Source organism: Heliconius melpomene, chromosome 8 (genome assembly GCF_056956725.1).
Source record: "Heliconius melpomene rosina isolate 202511_hmr_F chromosome 8, ASM5695672v1, whole genome shotgun sequence".
Classification (NCBI taxonomy): Eukaryota; Metazoa; Arthropoda; class Insecta; order Lepidoptera; family Nymphalidae; genus Heliconius; species Heliconius melpomene.
In genome coordinates this window covers 1,215,705-1,234,709 of record NC_140396.1, presented here as the reverse complement: position 1 = coordinate 1,234,709, position 19,005 = coordinate 1,215,705, and the positions used below count along the sequence as shown (strand labels likewise).

Sequence of the window (19,005 nt, the reverse complement as noted above, 5' to 3'; positions counted from 1 at the left end):
TGGAGTGTCTACGTTCCCAGGTTCCCTCTGTCTATGATGATATTTTCGGCTCGAGTGTCTTAACACGAGGTTCCTATGCCTACCCTGCTATGTGCGGGATACTGCATGAAGCTGATTTGATTTGATTTTTTCATAATTAAAAAAAATGCGACTTCAATGAATAAGTGGTAATAACAAATATAACAAATTATTTTTCATTATTATTTATACTTTTGTTACTTTTTATTTTAAAAAGAAATAATTTTAATTATATAAAGAAATAATTTATTTAAAAAAAAAAGATATTTTTTCTAATTGTAATAATTCTCTATATTCCGTGCAAATTCTTGCTGGGCCGCGTAAGTGTTGTAGACAAACTTGTCTTCTGTATCGTCGGACTCTTCTGGCTTACGACGTTTAACTTGCTTATCTTTCCAGTTTTTGTGTAGAGCTTCTATTTTCTAATAAAAAATATAATACATATATATTATTAATGATTCAATAAGTTCCCAGGTTGCCAGTCGTAGCGCGCACAAGTGTGTGACTGTAAACGTGAGTGGTTGTGAGTTCGATCCCCACTCGAGAAAATGATATATTTATTTAAATGTATATTGTCATTTGTGTCGAGGCAAAGCGCGGCATTGAGTTCTGCTACTCAACCCGCAATGTCTTCGAAATTCGGCGGAAAGTGGGGTACGGAGTGTCTAACACTAGGTTCCCTCTGCCTACTCTGCTGTGTGCGGGATAAAGTGTAAAGCTGATATACGTTTTAGCTTTATCCTTGTTATTAGTTTCTGTCTATAAAAAAATCTGATATTAAATAAATGTTAACTAACATTTAATCGATCTTGATGTATTTTTTCACGGTACTCAATGGCTTCCCGTATCTTTTTCTTTATGTCATTCTTACCACTATACCTTTTGAAAAGAACATTATCGTTATAATGTCGGATGATTTACATAAATATTTGTTATATATATTTTTATACATAAAATAACTTAATACTAAACTTGTTATTATGAATATCATAGTTAAAATATAATAAACAATGTTAAAATATAAAAACCTATAAGTCAAGAGTTTACGAGCCAATATATGTATCGGGTTGTAAGGCTTTTCCTCCGCCACCTCACGGAGCACGTCGGGGAGGATGGGGCCGAATGTATCCCATAGATAGTTTGCTTCTTCTGTGTCTAATTTACCTGTTAGTATAATTAATATTATGCTATGTAAATGTTTTAACATTGAGAAAAATAAATATTATAAATTCAGGGCTTTCATTCTTCATTGTCACTGAATAAGCAATGTCTCGAATAGTGGCGAAAAGGAAAGAAAGAACAGTGTAATTAACACACTTCTCTGCGTCTACCCTGCTTTATGAGAGATACAGCGTAAAGCGAATTAGTGGGTTGTTAAAATCCTGTTTATCTGTGAAAAATGATGTAAAAATAAATAAAAACTACTTGTGTTAGATATAATAAAATCATTTTAATGATCACACACCTTGGAGATATATAAAAAAATAAAGTTGCAAAACCGAGAACGATTTATCATATTTTTAACCGACTTCTGTAAGAAAAGGAGGTTATCAATTCGACTGTATTTTTTTCTTTATTTTTATTTTTTTTTATGTTTGTTACCTCATAACTTTTAACTGGGTGGACCGATTTTGATAATTTTTTTTTTATTTGAAAGGTATAGCTTCCCGAATGGTCCCATTTTTTTTTGGTCCATGTCTGACAATGGTATCCATGAGAAAATCACATAAGTCTTAAATTTGCATTATGCATGTGCACGACTAATGGCCGAATAACTCAATGTCGCGCCAACCGATTTTGATGATTCTTTTTTTATTTGAAAGGATACACTTCAAGGATAATTTGGTGAAAGTTTGGTTAGGTTTCGATTATGGAATCCGGAGAAAATTGAGAAAGTTTGTTTTTTTTGGTCAAAAATTAATTATACTGTAATAGTTACAAGCAAAAACTTTTTAAATTGATGTCAGAAGTGAGATTCCTGATCGTTGCATTTCTTTTCAACCAATCTCAAAAAAGAGGATGTTCTCATTTTCAACCAACTTCAAAAAAGGGAGATTCCGAATTTACCCGAATACTTTTTATGTTTGTTCTTGTCAATATACCAAAATGTAACTTTGCACAAAAATAATAGCTAATTAAATGAAGTTTTACATAGAACAATCACAACCACTCGTTGACAACCACTACCACCACCATCACCACTCGTTCAAGAAGCATCATTTTAAGATCTACCCATCACTAAAAATCGTAAAATAAATTAATTTTTAACAAAAACAAAAACCGACTTCTAACAACGAACTAAAAAGTGAAAAATAATTATATAAAGATTTTATAATTTTGAAGTCGGTGTCAAACTAATGCTACATTACCTTTACTACAATATCTAATTACTAAGCCTGTTTGTTTTACTTGGCACCGACTTGAAAATTATAAAATCTTTATATAATTATTTTTCACTTTTTAGTTCGTTGTTAGAAGTCGGTTTTTGTTTTTGTTAAAAATTAATTTATTTTTCTACCTACCCTCAAAAACACAGAAAAGAAAAAAAAACTAAAATATTCCCTTCAACCTTCACTTACCTTTCATATCAACATTTTCAATATTCGGCAAAATAGCCATCCTCTCACAATCCTTTATTTCTATACAACAATTCTCATTAACTCCCTCGGAATAACAATCTTTCGTGCATTTTACAAATAAACCATTTTGTAAGGCGTAAGTACTGGAGCACGCCGCTATTTGATATAATTTCTCATTGTTCTCATTCACTATGAAACGACCGTTGTTGTCGTAGAAGTATTTATCTTTTTCTGATTTCTGTTTGAAATAATATACTTAATTATTATAATCTATATTGAATTAAAAATTAAACGACAATGTTGTTTTGCGCAAGGATATAAGCATGCGACTGTAAGCGCCACAGGTTATGAGTGCGATCCTCACTAGTGAAGTAAAAAAAAAATTTAAATATACAGTTACAGCCTTTAAATTTATATTAAAAGGCATCATAGGGGATAATTGGAAATTACATGTATTTTAGGCGATAGTTGTAAGTTCGATTCTCTTAACGGAAATGAGAGTTTATGTGTAAACTGTACCACAAAAAAGAGCGACACCTAAATCTATATATATAAAAGATCTTGTCCTCACTGACTGAGGTAAGACGCACGCACAGCCGTAAGGGATTTTGAAAAATTTTAACCTTAAAGGGGTGAAATAGGGGTTGAAAGTTTGTATGGAAAAAAATAAAAAATTGGCACCGATTGTTATAAAATTTGAAATTTAGATTTTTAAAAGTATTTAATTGTGTTTCATCGTTTTCTAAAATTCTCCCTCTAAGGGTGCAAATAAGGGGTTGAATGTTTGTATAGATTTTTTTTTAAATCGGCACCAATTTTTATAAAATTTGAAATTCAGATTCTTAGAAGTATTTAATTGACCAAATGTTTCATGGTTTTCTAGAATTCTTCCCCTAAGGGTGCAAATAAGGGGTTGAAAGTTTGTATGGAAAAATTTTTAAATCGCCACCGATTTTTATAATATTTGAAATTTAGACTCTTACAAATATTTAATTGAACATGTGTTTCATGGTTTTCTGGAATTCACCCCCTAAAGGTGCAAATAAGGGGTTGAAAGTTTGTATGGAAATATCTTTAAATCGCCACCGATTTTTATAAAATTTGAAATTTAGACTCTTAAAAATATTTCATCGAATACATATTTCATGGGTTATTAGAATTCACCCCTAAATACGCAAGCGAAGCTGCGCGCGTCCGCTAGTCTACCATATTTGTCTACAATTAATATTTCTGTATTTGAGGGTTTTAAATAAGAAAGTTCAATATCAATTTATTTTTTTATCTACCCTCAAAGTGTGCAAAAGCAGTAAAAAAGTAAACTCACTCCCACAAATTCCCCATCACACGACACATGATAAACGTTTAAACCAAAATTGAAAACGTAACACTGATGTCCCAAGTCATCTACGAAATATTTGCCGATATTGTCATAGTAGTAGAGACGATCGAGACCTAAGAAAACAAATAAAAAAGATATTTATCTTAAAAAATATATTTTTTTTGGTCCTCGTGTTGGAGGAATAGAAAAAATTAGAACTACTTAATTAATAATTGGCCCCGAGTGGAAAATCGAACTCACAACTACGTCCGGCGTCTACAGTCCTAAGCAATGCTATTGCGCCATTAAGTCATATATAAATGGAAATCAATAAATATCTTAATAATAAAAGCAGACAATTTCTATGATGACGTCTGTTGTCTGTCTGTAGGTAAGTACTTAACTGATTTTATTAAGTCCTGTTAATGGGATTTTTTTTAATACATTTTTTTTTTTCTGTATCTTTAGGTACATTTTGAGAGTGGAATATTAAGTTCCACACGGAGAGATTATTTATAGTGATATTCTGATATTTCTATACATTAACGGAACTCAACGCCGCGCTTTGCCTTGACACCAGAGCGAAGAGATGAAAATATTAAATATTTCGTTATACAGGGAAATGATAAAATATTAGTTAGTTATAGGTACCTGTTACGTTAAAGAATGTAAACAGAGTCTTAGCAGCATTTAGTTTATATTTATTCAATTCTTCTTTATTTTTGTTAAATTTATCTTTCATGTTGTCCCAACATTTCTGTTTGGGCGCGGGTATTTGTGTACTCCTTAAAAAGTAAATACAAGTATTGTTTTATAATATTTTTGACATTTTTCATTTTGAATTTTTCATCCACACTTAAGAGATGTCAGAGCGTTTGGACGGTTTGCAGGAGGCGCCGATTTAAATTATTATACTATTTTTTATACTAACTTTAATTCAAAATAAGTTTTTTCTTGTTCCAAAAGATTATGTTCCTCATTTTCTAATTTCTTAATAATGCCTTCAATTTTCTCGAACTCGCCCATTCTAACCATCCAATATTCATATTCGTCTTGTAAACGATTCATCGGTATATGTTTGCTATCTTCTATTTTATCTTTCAATATATCTAAGCTTCTTTGTACCTGGTTAATTTTGGGCTATTTTGTATACGTTAAGTACTTAAGGTTCCAGAGATAACGCCATTGTGTCACATTTCATGAATTACATGAATTTCTAGATAACAATGGTTGTGGCGTAAAGGTTGAAATAGCAATGAGAGTATATGATTTTACCTACATGCCACAGGCCTAGCAATATAGTGTAAAGACACTCTTTTCCCATTAAGATTCTTCCGTCCCCCACTTTCCATCGAATTCTGGAGGCATTGCGTGTTGAGTGGCGGAACTCTACGCCGCCGTCCTTCGTTACCAGAGCGAGGAAATGAAAATATTATATATTTTATTTCCTCAAGTGGGAATGGACTCCACTACCACTCGCGTTTACAGTTGCAAGCTTGTGCCCCCGCGTCACAACCTCCTCATGAAGATGATGAAGGTACCCTCCTTCATAAAAATATATCAATAATTCTATTCTACATAGTACGAATTTATAACTAACTTCAGCAAGCTCCGCTGACGACCTTATATCTTCTCGTGACAACATGAGGTGTTCCTTATTCTTTTCATATAAACGTATCAATAAACGTGATATATTTACTTCGGATCTCTCTTGCATTGTACGAGTATTATTTCGGAAACGATTTACAATCTCCTCAAGACTTACATGGATTCGGCTTATCTAAAATATATTTTAGAGAAAAAATTGTAAGAATAATTTAATTATTCTTTAGTCTAAAATAACATAAGAACAATCAAAAAGTGAAGAAGTTCTTAATAGGAACGTAACGTTTTTACAGTACCCAAGTTCCCTCCGCCTACCATACTATGTGCAAGATACAACCGATACCTAAAAAAATATTTGTGATTTTTAAGCATTTTAGTAAGAAAAATTATTGATAAGTAAAGACTTTTTATGCATTAGGAAACTAAACATTTAGCTGAATCTGTATTCAATAAGTTGATCACGCTTATGTTAATAGCTTATATACAGTTCCTCGTTTGTGGTGCTAACCGCGAGCACAATGTAGCCACCAAGATGGGGTCTAAACAAAAAAACCCAAGAAGTTTCTAAATATATAGAATTTTACTAACGAATGAACTCAGTTGCATTGAGATGAAATTCTGAGTAAAACAGAATAAGTCATTTTTTCTCTTCAAAGATACTTTCAAATGTTCTTTTGCGAAAGCATCTACTTTAACTTGTTTATCTAGTAATTTAATCTTGTCTTTCACGCTAAATAGACCATTTATGAAATTTGTATAATTCAACTGCACTTTATCAAATATTTCGGTTTCTAATGGATTTTTAGCTGGCAAGAATTCTTTTTCAAAATCATTTTGTCTCTCTTCATGTATTAACGTAGTTTTTTCGATCATTGTTAACAATTCATTCATGGTAACAAAGTTGGTAAGTTCGTCAGATATTTTGATTGCATCGTCCATCGTTTCTGTCCAGTAATTGGTAAAACTATGCAAAATATTTTTTAAATCGCCATAATATGTATGATATGAACCATCTTTAAATTGAATGTTATCTAAAAGATGAATGTAATCTTTTAATTTTGGTGTCACGTCATCTTTTATAATAATATGTGGTTCTTTTAAAGACAATTCTATTAATTTGTAAATGTATTCTTTATATATATCCATACTGTTAATAAAATAAACTCTAAAGTCTAAATGTAATGTAAAATTTTCATATACAGTATAAATTTGTCTTTCTTTACATTATACCACAGACAAACCATAAAGTCAAAATTGCTAAAATAATTTATTTTTACAATTAATATTTTTGAATTTATTTGAATATTAAAAGAAATTACGCTAACAAAATTATGAAAATATCATTGAAATTATAAATAAATAATCAATTCTATTGCGAAAATATTATTGGTTTCTGAAAATATTTATATTTTGTCTACGTTTTTGTTTAACATATATAGTCTATGTATTTGTAAATTTCTGTATTAACTGTGTCGTATAATATATATATTCTGTGGTTCTATCAAAAATATCAAATTTCTTTGTGGACTCTGGAATTATCTGTGAAAAATATTATCAAAATTATATCAAAAAGCAATTGAAATATGAATGATAGCATGAGGTTTTCGGAGGAATCAATCATCATCTATTCGAAATAGAAGTGTAGGAGCGTACCGGTGACTGCAGATAGCGGTTTACGTGAAATATTTCACATAAATACGCTCCTATCAAATTCCGGCAAAAGGGTAATTAAATATTAAATTATGTTTATATAAGGTTGTTTCATGCTTAAATGTTTTTTTAATTTTTTTTCGCATATTTCCCTTAGAACAACTTGATTAAAAATTGTGTTATACAACAGGGCTTACTAATTTAATTGTGGCTGTCCTTAATTAATATTCAAAGTACTTTGCGGAAATTGGATTGTTTACATGAACTACGTGAGTGCAGTCACAAATTTATATAAATTAATTTTTACTTTAATTTTGGTTATAAATGTGTGTAGTTCTATTGAATTTTAACTTTGACCTAAATGCATGGTTTATGTAACAAGATCTGTAACATGATATATTGATAATATATTTTGTATACAAAAGCAATCCTTGATTTTGAAGTTTCCGTGTGTTAACAGGTTTCGAGTGTGGTGGTTAATAATGGCACAGTGTTAAGTTAGACCTTTATAAGCATTCCAGTTCCTAAAAGCGAGAGTTAAATGAAAGAAATACAAAATGGCAAGATATTTTGAAAATACTACAGTTTTTAACTTTAGTTGGGATCAAGTCGCGCGAGGATATTGGAGGCGGTATCCAAATCCATTAAGGTAAATTGCATATATTTTATTTAAATTTACATAAACTAGTAAGTCGCTCAGATATTATTTGTGTATAAATTGTAATTTTTTATGTATTATTTAAAATAATAAAATATTATTCAATGATAATTTCTTTATTTAATTGAGCATAAATAAAATCCAACAATAATAATGAATCAGGCATCTGTTCACATAAATATGATGTAATATTTTAAAAATTGTCTAGTACAAACACATGTTATCAAATAAAACACATTTTTTTTGCAAACAACTTACATTTTGTCACTACTGTATTCTTATATTTACATATTTGTTTTATAGATTAATAAATATTAGTAACAAAGAAATATTAACATGTGCCTAATATTTTCATAAACCCTTTATTTGTCCCTTACTCTATAATATTTAAAATAAAAAGAATCTAAAATGACATATAATTTCAGTACACATGTATTGTCAGAGGACACATGCAGTAGAGAGGTGAAGGACGGTTGCTTGTATACAAAGAGGCTGCTTACCAAAACAAACAGAGTGCCCAAGTGGGGTGAGAGGTATGTTAACCTTGGATGTTATTTATACTTTATATTTATTTGATTGGTTATTCTTTGTTATATATTTATTTATTTTTTATTTACCTATAGATGTCCTATAGATGTTTTTCTAGTGATAATTATCACCTATAAATGTTTTTCTTGTTTATTTACTAGTTTAAACTAAAGCCTAGTTTAGAACTAAATATAATTATCTACAGGTATTCAATTTCTAGATATTTCAGATTTAATATCTTCTAGATTTTATATCTTGTGGGGTTTTCAATTATTTACATTCCTTGCTCAGGCAAGACAAAACATAAATGAAAGTTCTGTCACTGTAATTGTTATTTTTTGTAATGTTTTGTCACTGTATTTTTTTTCAATTTATTTAAAAAATGTGGTTATTTCTGTTATTTAATATTATAAATTTAAAATGTATTAAAATAAATATTTTAGTGCAAAGTAATTTGAATGTTAATACAAGGTCTTATTCGTGCAGTGGCACAAGCAACTGTGCACAAAACAGCTGTGAGTTTGATCAGCTGGGAGTTTGATATTTTTATTTCTTCACTCTCGTAACAAAGCAAAGGGTGGAGTTAGATTCTGCTACCACACAATGACTCAACAAATTCGGAGGAAATTCGGGAACAGAGTGACTTATCACTGTACCTATGCCCATCCAGCTATGTACAGTATACAGTGTAAAGCTGAAAAAATTAAGGTTGAGACATGAAAAATCACTTTGATAAAATTAAATTGTTTATAAAATTGACATGTAAAACACACAAACATTTATCTTGCTGTGATAAGTCATGGTATGAGGTCATATCCAAGGTTGAAAATTAGTAAACAAGAAGGCTATACACAGAATTCTGTCAATTTTCTCAGTAAACATTCATCATTTTGGAATCCTTTATTGGAAAGCTGTTTAGTATTTTGTGTTTATGGATAAATTAAACTTATTCAGTTTTATACTTTTTACTGCAACTTTCGAAATCAATGCTGCATTTTGTCTACAAGAGTGAGAATGAATAAAATTGATTACCCTAAGTGGAGATTGAACCCACAACCATTGCATACACAGTACAGTCACACACTATCCCTATTCTTCATGAATGATGCATTTACATATGAGTATATATGCATATAGGTTTATAAAGCATAAGAGTGTTAGAAAGTGTTTTATAACACCAAAAATAAATTTATATCTATTTTAATACATCTTTGATATATTTTCTCTTTTTGTTACACAAAATGAAAAAAATATTCAGGGAATATTCTTCTAAGATATCCATTTAAATAAAAAATTAATATCTCTAACACTTTATAAAGTAAATTTATTATGGTTATGTAATTCTCATATTGCTCATGATTTTTTTGTTGTTGATCAATTGATAATAATCATCAAGGCCTTCTATTGTGTATGTTTTAAGTACAAGGTTTTTAAATGAATTTATTATATCCGTTACATGAAGCTGCAGATTAAACTGTGTTTTTCAAATATTGATATAAATAATAATATAATTTAAAAATCTACCAATTTAATAAAATAATTTTTTATAGAGACAATTTTATCAAATATTCTTTTAAAATTGTTATTTATAAACTCGTTGAAAGAAGAAAAAACACAAAATTTTAAGGGAAAGTGCAAAACAAATAATGTTAAAGGAAGCTTTCCAAAATATAGTGAAAATTTTCTGTTTCTAGTATATTACTACCACCAATCATTTTTTCTTATATATCTTCCATGTATGAACACCAATCCATTACGATATTATTACAAGTATATTTATTATTTTTTATTTCCTTGCGTCAGTAGTGGGTTCAAAGTCCATTCCAGCAATGAACCTCTTTTATTGTATATACATATTTTCCCTATTGTTTACGAAATGTGGAGTTGATTTTCCCCATATAATATGTGATTTCAAATGAATTTCTTAAAGTTGAACTCTTTGAATATACTTTCTTCTTTAATATTGTTAGAATTCGTTGATTATATTGACTATTGAATCTGTAGTGGCACAACGGCACAAGCGTGCGACTATAAACGAGAAACGGTTGTGGGTTCCATTCTATCTCCGCTTGGGGGAATTAAATATTTAATATTTTCAATTTCTCGCTGTGGTGACGAGGCGTAGCGCGGCGTTGAGTTCCGCCGATCAACACGCAATGCCTCGAGAACTCGGCAGAAAGTGTGGACGGAAATGTCTTAATGGGATGTCGGATGGCCGGATTGCCTACCATACAACGCTAAAGTAAAAAATATATATTTCCTTGACTTGATACTCAATATTTTGACATTGTATCTGTGTTAAAAATTTTAGTGTCCATTTTTTAAATGACTACAACGAAAGAAATTTGTCAGTTAGCTGTCTACTTCTATATCCATTTAACTTTTATATTAATTTTTACTTCCCATGTGCTTGCTATATATATATTGATTTATCCATTCTACCTAAGCTTAATAGATTTTATTATCTTGTTGTTATGAATAACTGATAATCTGCGATAAGGGTATAAACAAAACACCTAGTTAGGTATATCAATGACCTTCATCTTTGAACATACCTATTATTGAATTATGTAATATTATAAACGTGAAAGTTTGTAGGGATGGATGTTTGTTCGTCATTCACTCAAAAACTGCTAAACGGATGTAGATGAAACTTTACAACTTAAAGCGCATGGGAAGCGCGACGTTGTGTCCTATCACTCCACTCAACATGCAATGTCTCGAAAATTTAGAAATAAAAAATATACATATAAAAGTAAACAGCAAGTTGTTATGTTTGACAAATTAGCTTTATATTATAAACATATGTATATGGGTTGATCCAATTGAAACATTGCCCACTCGCATCTTGTATGGTATCTCGGCGATTACTTAACTATTGAAATCCGGTTTTGTAGGGAGAGTGAAAGCTAATGTTTGTCGTTTGATATATGTATGAATTTACTTTGTTTTGTCATGATGCGGTTCTCGGGTATTGGAAGGTCTACTACGGTTCATTAGTTGTGGCCGCTTTGAAGTTAGGTTTATTGAACAATTACCCGTTGTACAATCGTGAAGAATATAATCAAACGTAAGAAAAGATCCTAGAACTAAATCAGGGCAGCTATAGCTGCAGCTGAATAGGGCCGTCTTCCACTTATTTCATACTACCGAACATTTACATACTTGTCGTTCTTTATTTTTTAGGTTTTTCAGCGCAAAATCTGTAAAAATCATAGAAGAGAGTATAGTCGATCCCGAAAAGAAGATTCTAGTCACATACACGAGGAACCTCGGCTACACAAAAGTTATGGTAAGTATTTTTTTTCTTTTAATTTGTTAGTTACATATTTAAGATGGTAATAAATTATTATAAGAATAAATACTTGTGGGGGAAATTCGAAGCATTTCTTTATAGGTTCCGGTTTAACTTTTTCACGGTGTATTTTTATTTTTTTATTTTTTTTTATTTTACATCGTATTTTTTAGGCTTTACAAATTTTCTGCAAGACAATTTTTACATATTTTGTTTGTAGAGTGAAAATTCACGGAAATATTTGTATTCAGAATGTAGTGTTGAAAATTAGGAAAAATTAAAAATAAACTGAAATAACATTTGGTATTCATGTCTTTGACATATAAATATGAAGAGGGGAAAATAAAATTAAAAATAACCACCACGTCGGCTTAAGAGTAGCTGGAATATAGAATAACTTTATTTTTACACGTAAACCGTAGGTGACTGACATTTATGTAGGATCAATGACTTTCGAGACTTACTGTGTATACAATATATTACGGTCAGATTTTTTGAAGTAAAAAAGTGAAGACTTGTTTTACTTATTTCGTTTTTTGTTCCGTAGATTCGATTCTTAATTGTCTCATTTTTTTTATTTGATTATCATAAATACGTACGTACCATCGTACGAATGGTACCACATATACCTGTATGGTACACGTGGTACCATTTTATCCGTCCACTACCATTTCTTTTATACGTTATTTTATTGATTTTTGTTGGTAAAACATACATCTAACATTGAAAACGGTATCTCAAGATTGATCTCAGACTTGAGAGCGTCTTATAAATACCGCGCCTAGTTTTGTTGTCCTGAGGAAGATGCATGAAGGTGAAGTGAACAAATAAATGTCGCCAGATTTTCTGCTTACTTACTTTTTGAAATGTGGGATTTGATGTTTAAGTTTAAGCGTAATGATAAAAAACTCTAAACAAAAAAACCAGTTGATATTTTGTTACGTAACATTATAATATGATAGATAAGTTTTCAATATTGTTACTTCATATATTATTATTAATATAATACATGAATATTTATCGAATGACTTGTGCTATAGATAAGTAAATCTGAATAACTGATAAAGAAATATTTCATATTTATTTTATGTTACTTATTGAGGCCTATCGTGGGGCCGGCACAAACGTGCGTCTATAAACGTCCAGGTTGTGGGTTCGAGTCCTCCAGAATTCGGCGGAAAATGGGTAATGGAAGTGACTTAATGGAAACGGAATGTATTAACACTAAGTTCCCAGGATCCCTATTCCTAACTCGCATGAGTGCCATTATATCAAATTTACTAAGTTATAAAATCGGCGAAAAAGACAATAATCTGTTATTTACCTTAAATATTTACGGTACAATACTTTCTAGATAGATTTTTAACCTTACAACTGTATTTTTACATTTTTGTTTTTTACTTCTTAGCAAATAGCTACCACTACTATAACTTTACGATTTTTTTGTTCCTAGTTTGTCTATTGTTTATTTTGGTTACGGAAACCGGAGCCCATATTTTTCAAAAATAGAAAATAAAGAGTCACGCAAACTTTTTCTCCCTATTATTCCTAAATTTATTTCATTTTAAGATTTCGGATTTCGGATTTTAAGTAAAATTTCATAATTTCCTATTTCAGAGTGTAGTGGAGCGAGTGGAGTACCGTCCATCTGGTCCGGGACAAACGGTAGCTAAACGTTCAGCGTGGATCGACTCACAAGTGTTCGGGTTCTCCCGAGCGATACGAGCTTTCGGTGTTGATAGATTCAGGAAGAATTGCTCGCAGATGGTAACAAATGTGTTTTTTAGCTTTATGTTGTACCCCGTACGTGACAGGGTAGGTAGAGCGCATTGGTGAAGCCTAGGGGTACCTAGGCACTTCGTTCCCATTAAGACACTTTCAGTCTCCAAAATTTGCAAAATTTTCTGCAATGTTTTGGGGCATTGAGTGGCGGAACTGGACGCCACGCTTTGCCTCGATTCATTTGTATGACAATATCATATTATTTATCATGGTAATGGAACCTGTGATCTCAGATAGGCAACATTTGCATTTTATACACTAGTAGTGGCAATAGAAAGTCTCGTTTTGATCTCGAATATATTATTATAAGCAGATTCTTACTTTTACTTATAAAGCTAATATAGCTATAAATCGAATACCTCCTGTGATCTAAATTAAGCTATAAATCTATTACATCACATAACCTAACTTTTGTGCTTAGGTGAACGGCTTCAATCACGTCCTGCACAGCATGTTCCCCCAAAAGGTTCCCTCGCACGCCATCACGCCTATAGTCGCCCTCAAAGAGATGCGCGACGCCGCCGCCGCCGCCACCGACCGCGCCAAGGCCAATGTGCTCTCCTCTGTCAACAGGAGCTAACAGGACTAGTGGGAGAGGGAGATAGAGTGCGGGTAGATAGACATAGGGTGTGCGCGTGATGCCTACATGTCCTTCCTATTGCTATCTCTTACTATCGTCGCTAACATAATGGTAAAGAGGATCAAATGTTATCTCGTTCATTTAAGTTGGTAAAAAAGAGAGGGAGCTATAATCCTATCTAATAGAGATGAACCGCCACCGACCGTATAAAAGCCGACGTGCTCTCGTTCGTTAACAATTAACAGGATTAGTCTCCAAAAAGAGACGGAGATAGAGAGATGGGAGAAGGAGGAAATAATTACTTCATATTGCCGTCTCTCCTGTTATTATTGCTATCAGAGTGGGTGTGAGCGAGGAAGCGATAGGAAGGAACGTTGAGAGAAGAAAGATACAAGGTGTGATTGAGATAGCTTTAGATATCTCGATCGTTGCTATAAGAGTGAGTGAGAAAGAGTGGGGAGTAGAAAAGTGTAGGTCCCTCTTATTAATATCCTGCTCACTGAGCAGGTTAAGTCAGGAAGAGACAGAAATAGGAAGATGAGAGTAGAAGAAAAATATTAAGACATAAGATGTCAGCAATGTAGCTGCACTCATAGGTAGGAAAAGGGAAAGAGATGGAAGATCCGGGGGTAATGCCGTGTTATAACTAGAACGTGTTGGAACTATAATGCATAATATATAAATACTCTGTGTAATAGTATAGAAATTGAAAAATATTATCTTGTACAAATTAATCGGTAATGATTATGAAAAAAAAATTGTATCATAAGAGATGTGTAATAAAATCAACAGCTCATACCGTGATAAAAAGAACTAAATAATCTTACGACTTTTTTTGAAACTGAAATATGTATGTGAGTGAACAGATTCCTAAAAATATCATTTATTGTTTGTTTTTTTTATAGGATATACAAACAATATATAATATTTTAATAATTGCAGTTAAGAATACATTAAGTGACCTAATTTTTTAACTGACTTCTGTAAAAAAAGGAGGTAATCAATTCAACTGTATTTTTTTTTACTATTCTGCTCATATGTAAGATTTTGCTTAAATATTAAAAAAAGAATAATATCATCCATTTAAATTTATTTAGGTTAATCATAAAATAACAGTATTGTTAGTAAAAGAATATGGTACAAATATAAGATTCTTTATAATTCTGATATTGTAACCTTTTTTCAAAACACATTATTTCGGAAAAAAAATATAATTTGCAACATTTTATTTCATGTTGTATTACTTATGTTATTTCATGACCTGACACATTAGAGTATTAAATTTTCGTATAAAAAGAACATTTTCAGATATACAAATAAATATTAAAAAAATAATCATTAACAAATAAATTATTGTTCTTGAAACTTAAAATAAATAAATTGAAATAATTATTAAGCTTATTATAACCACTGCCTTGTCAAAACATTCGCACTATATGTACCTATTATAGTTTATTATTATTAATAATTAATTAATAAATATAAATGAAAAAAAAATTAAAATGGCGCTATATGTATATATGAATAAAACAGATTTTATAATCTTTTTTATTATATCATATTGATATAGAGTGGATATTGTATAAACGATATCTTTCCAAATCCTCTAACCTTTCTAAATCTATTGTCTATTTCTGTATGTATATTAAAAATTGGTTAATTGTTAATTTCTTTTATATATAATAATAATACGTCAATTACAACAATTGTAAAATAAAAATTAAATCCACACTCAATTTAATAATTAAATTTTGTGTCTAAAATGTTCTTATAAATAATATATTTTCTTTATGTATGTATATATATGGTTATTAAGATGTAAAGAAATATTAATGAAATTTTATAATGATTTTATAATAATTACTAATAAAACCATATTTTACATTAGGCAGTGCCTATAATATTAATATTTATTAGAAAAGAAAATTAACTTTCATTTCCACAAAAGAATTATTAATAAAATTTTTAATTATAAATATTTATCATTTTAAATAAAAATTGTAACACCTTTTTACTAAATACTTATTTTTATTAATTTATTGTTTATAATTAATTTTTAATTTAAACCACATTCCAACTGTGGATATTTGTTCTTTAAAATTGAATGTCTTTGAATGAAGTCTCGAGTTGGTTATAATGCTATTTTTATCTTATTTATTGTAAGTGAAGAACAAAATATTTTTCTCTACTAAATTAAAAGTTATTTATCAAAATAATTGTTGGTCATTTTAAATAAATGGAGCAAAATATTTTTTAAAAAGGGTCTCTATTGTATAAGTTCTAAAGAAATAAACTTAATATAATAAAAGCAAATCATGAAATATTTAATAAATTATCTTATGCATTTATTGCAATGAAGAATAATGTGAAGTGATTCATGTAAAACTGCATTTATTATATATATATATATTTTTTTTCAATTTGGAGTTTTTTTTTATTTAAATGAAAATGGATGTCAGAAAGAGCTAAATTATGTATTATAATATTATTTATTAAGGTGCCATTATTAATAAATATTTTCTAAAAGTGTCTAAAAAGTCTATGTTTAAGAAATAGATATGAATTTTTTAGCTAAAGTGATAGATTATGCTATGTATAAATTCAATGTTTATTCCTAAACTAAATTTTAAATTAGGTTTTAGGATTAAAAGATTAAATACAGATAATAAAGGAGTCTACGTTATATTTAGTTTTATTTCAATTCCTTAGGCATGATGGATATTAGAAGATATGATATGAAAGGTCTAAAAAATGATTAAAAGCTTTGCATTAGTTTTAAAATTTGCATATTGAATTAAATATTTTATTATAATAAAAATAAGAGCATTAATCTGTCAAACAAAATTTATATTTTCATTTTTTTCAGCACATGAAGTTAAGTTGGCCCTACTGGCCTTGAATCGGAAAGACCTAAATACCACCTTTATCCATTTCATATTGTCATAAAATCATATTTTTATAAAAGAAGATTAATAAAAGAATAACTTATATTTAATTATTTACTTCTCTATAATACATCTATTCTAAAGCTCAATTAATATATATATTTTTTAAATGTTAGTAATTTCTCATTTAACTTTAATGGCCGCTCTTAACCTAGCACTTCTACTTCTTGGATTCATATCCACTTCTTCATCGGTTGGTACATCTACATGTTTATTAATTGCTTGCCACGGAGTATCTAAAAATTGATTTATAGTATCTTGATCTTGTACTAACATCGGACTCAAATATCTAAGAGGCACTGGGTTTGCCGTCTCATTCATTATATTCCCAGCTATATGCCTTTTAACTATGGTGTCTTCGAGTGAATGAAAACACACTGTAACTAAACGCCCATTCAATTTCAAATAGTATTTAGCTAAAACCATCCCATAATTTAGTTCATTCAGTTCATTATTGACAAAGATGCGTAATGCTTGAAAGACTTTTGTAGCATTAGATTGAGGTCTTTGTAATTTATCTAATCTTATTTCATCTGGACAACAAGAGTCTACAATTTCAACTAATTCATGAGTTGTATCTATATTTTTGACCATGTACCTAGCTTGTATGATAGTTTGAGCAATTTTTGCTGCTTTTTTCTCTTCTCCATATATTTTAAATATCTTGTATAGTTCATGTTCATTTGCAGTTGCGAGCACTTCTCTAGCTGTTATTTGGTTTGGATCACGACCGGCATCCATTCTCATATCAAGATATCCATTTTTGCTGACTGAAAAACCTCTTTCACCATTATCTAATTGCATTGAAGAACAGCCAAAATCAAATAAAATACCATCTATAGAAGATTGTGTGACACCAATATTACGTAAAAGGTCTGGTAATTCACTAAATTTCCCAAGCAATGGTGTTACTCTGTTGGGATATTCCTCTGCTAATTTCTTTGCTTTCTCATAAGCTATGGGGTCTCTATCTAAAGTTATTAATTTGCAATTAGCAGAGTCTAAGATTTTTCTTGTATGTCCTCCGGCACCAAACGTCATATCTATATACAATTCATTATCATTGGGTTTTAAATGTTTTATAACCTCATTTAACATGACCGGTGTGTGGTCTTTGTAAAGTTTTTTATGAGCATAACGAATAAATAAAGATGGATTGAAGAATTTGGTTTTACTCAAAAACATGATGATTAATCTTTGTTGAATATCTTTCTAAAAAATCCCTTATTTTCTTCTTTCAAATAATCTAAAACTTCATTGGACAGTATTACATTGCATTCTTCAGTGCTCAAGCCTGTTGCAGTACTGTGTTTCGTACGTTTATATTTATCCCGGTAATGGTTGTCGGCTATTTTATTTAAAATATTGTATTGACGATTGCACAATTCCGAATCCAAATTTTGTTTATTGTTTTCTTCAAACGCTGCTTTTACTTTGTCGCGTATAAATTTTCCCAAATCTCTGAAAATAAGATGTTATTCAATTAATAAACGAAAAGTTTCGTTTAAGAATTAATTTAAAAATAATAATGTGTATTTTACTAACCTTTCTCCTTTCGTACTATCTACTGGCCATTTAGCTATTAACTTCGTAAATTTCTTATATTGAGAAGTCATATTAGATATCTGCCCATAGTCAACAATGCTTTATTGGGTTCAATTTAAGATATAATTTATATTATACAAAAATTAAAGGAAAATTGTGATATTTTTAATTTTCCATGAGTGAGATTATTTCAATTGTCAAACGTAAGTCAATTCAAATTTCAAACTCAATATGACATTAGACGAACGTTTATCGTTTAAAAATAAATGTGGAAAGATATATGAACAAAACAAATCAGTTTTTTTATGTAAGTAAAATAAATCATTGTTCCTTATAACGTTACTCCTATCCATTTTAGCTTATCATGTGATAACTCTACAAAATTTTCAGGTAACTTTTACTCTTATAAGCATATTATATATTCGTATATCATATTTTCTTTTCATAGATGTGAAAATCATATATGTGGATTTGAGACAGCGTTGCCAGACGTCCCGACTTT

General features: G+C 30.0%; 3 protein-coding genes across 5 annotated transcripts; 1 reads left to right on the top strand and 2 right to left on the bottom strand.

Annotated features, from left to right (window-relative positions):
- Positions 1-280: 280 nt before the first annotated feature.
- On the bottom strand, positions 281-6,666 carry LOC146536607 (uncharacterized). Its single transcript, XM_085189735.1, has 9 exons — positions 6,109-6,666; positions 5,516-5,695; positions 4,847-5,040; positions 4,567-4,700; positions 3,922-4,049; positions 2,598-2,835; positions 1,047-1,182; positions 816-897; positions 281-440 (listed from the first exon to the last, which is right to left on the bottom strand). The coding sequence occupies exons 1-9, from the start codon at positions 6,664-6,666 to the stop codon at positions 291-293; spliced, it is 1,800 nt and encodes a 599-aa protein (XP_085045861.1). The 3' UTR covers positions 281-290.
- A 374-nt stretch (positions 6,667-7,040) lies between these two features.
- prel (preli-like) lies at positions 7,041-16,696 on the top strand. Of its 3 annotated transcripts, none has more exons than XM_085189721.1 (6): positions 7,041-7,244; positions 7,631-7,819; positions 8,254-8,361; positions 11,543-11,648; positions 13,269-13,418; positions 13,855-16,696. In XM_085189721.1, exons 2-6 carry the CDS (start codon positions 7,728-7,730, stop codon positions 14,011-14,013), a joined length of 615 nt encoding a protein of 204 aa, XP_085045847.1. In that variant the 5' UTR covers positions 7,041-7,244; positions 7,631-7,727; the 3' UTR covers positions 14,014-16,696. The 3 variants fall into 3 exon arrangements, with proteins under 3 accessions (XP_085045847.1, XP_085045848.1, XP_085045849.1); XM_085189722.1 differs by lacking the exon at positions 7,041-7,244 and adding an exon at positions 7,293-7,496; XM_085189723.1 differs by lacking the exons at positions 7,041-7,244; positions 7,631-7,819; positions 8,254-8,361 and adding an exon at positions 11,272-11,426.
- Positions 16,697-16,998: 302 nt separating this feature from the next.
- Positions 16,999-18,719, bottom strand: LOC146536605 (putative receptor-type tyrosine-protein phosphatase mosPTP-1). The gene is made up of 3 exons (XM_085189724.1): positions 18,504-18,719; positions 18,168-18,419; positions 16,999-18,096 (listed from the first exon to the last, which is right to left on the bottom strand). Exons 1-3 carry the CDS (start codon positions 18,572-18,574, stop codon positions 17,082-17,084), a joined length of 1,338 nt encoding a protein of 445 aa, XP_085045850.1. The 5' UTR covers positions 18,575-18,719; the 3' UTR covers positions 16,999-17,081.
- Positions 18,720-19,005: the final 286 nt, after the last annotated feature.

Coding starts and splice junctions, on each gene's coding strand:
- LOC146536607 (XM_085189735.1), bottom strand. CDS start 6,666: ATGGATATATATAAAGAATACATTTACAAATTAATAGAATTGTCTTTA. Junction 5,041..5,515: donor CGTCAGCGGAGCTTGCTGAA/GTTAGTTATAAA, acceptor AAAATTAACCAG/GTACAAAGAAGCTTAGATAT. Junction 2,836..3,921: donor GTGATGGGGAATTTGTGGGA/GTGAGTTTACTT, acceptor TATTTCAAACAG/AAATCAGAAAAAGATAAATA.
- LOC146536605 (XM_085189724.1), bottom strand. CDS start 18,574: ATGACTTCTCAATATAAGAAATTTACGAAGTTAATAGCTAAATGGCCA. Junction 18,420..18,503: donor GATAGTACGAAAGGAGAAAG/GTTAGTAAAATA, acceptor TCTTATTTTCAG/AGATTTGGGAAAATTTATAC. Junction 18,097..18,167: donor AATAAGGGATTTTTTAGAAA/GATATTCAACAA, acceptor TTTATTTATTCG/TTATGCTCATAAAAAACTTT.
- prel (XM_085189721.1), top strand. CDS start 7,728: ATGGCAAGATATTTTGAAAATACTACAGTTTTTAACTTTAGTTGGGAT. Junction 8,362..11,542: donor GTGCCCAAGTGGGGTGAGAG/GTATGTTAACCT, acceptor TTTATTTTTTAG/GTTTTTCAGCGCAAAATCTG. Junction 13,419..13,854: donor GGAAGAATTGCTCGCAGATG/GTAACAAATGTG, acceptor TTTTGTGCTTAG/GTGAACGGCTTCAATCACGT.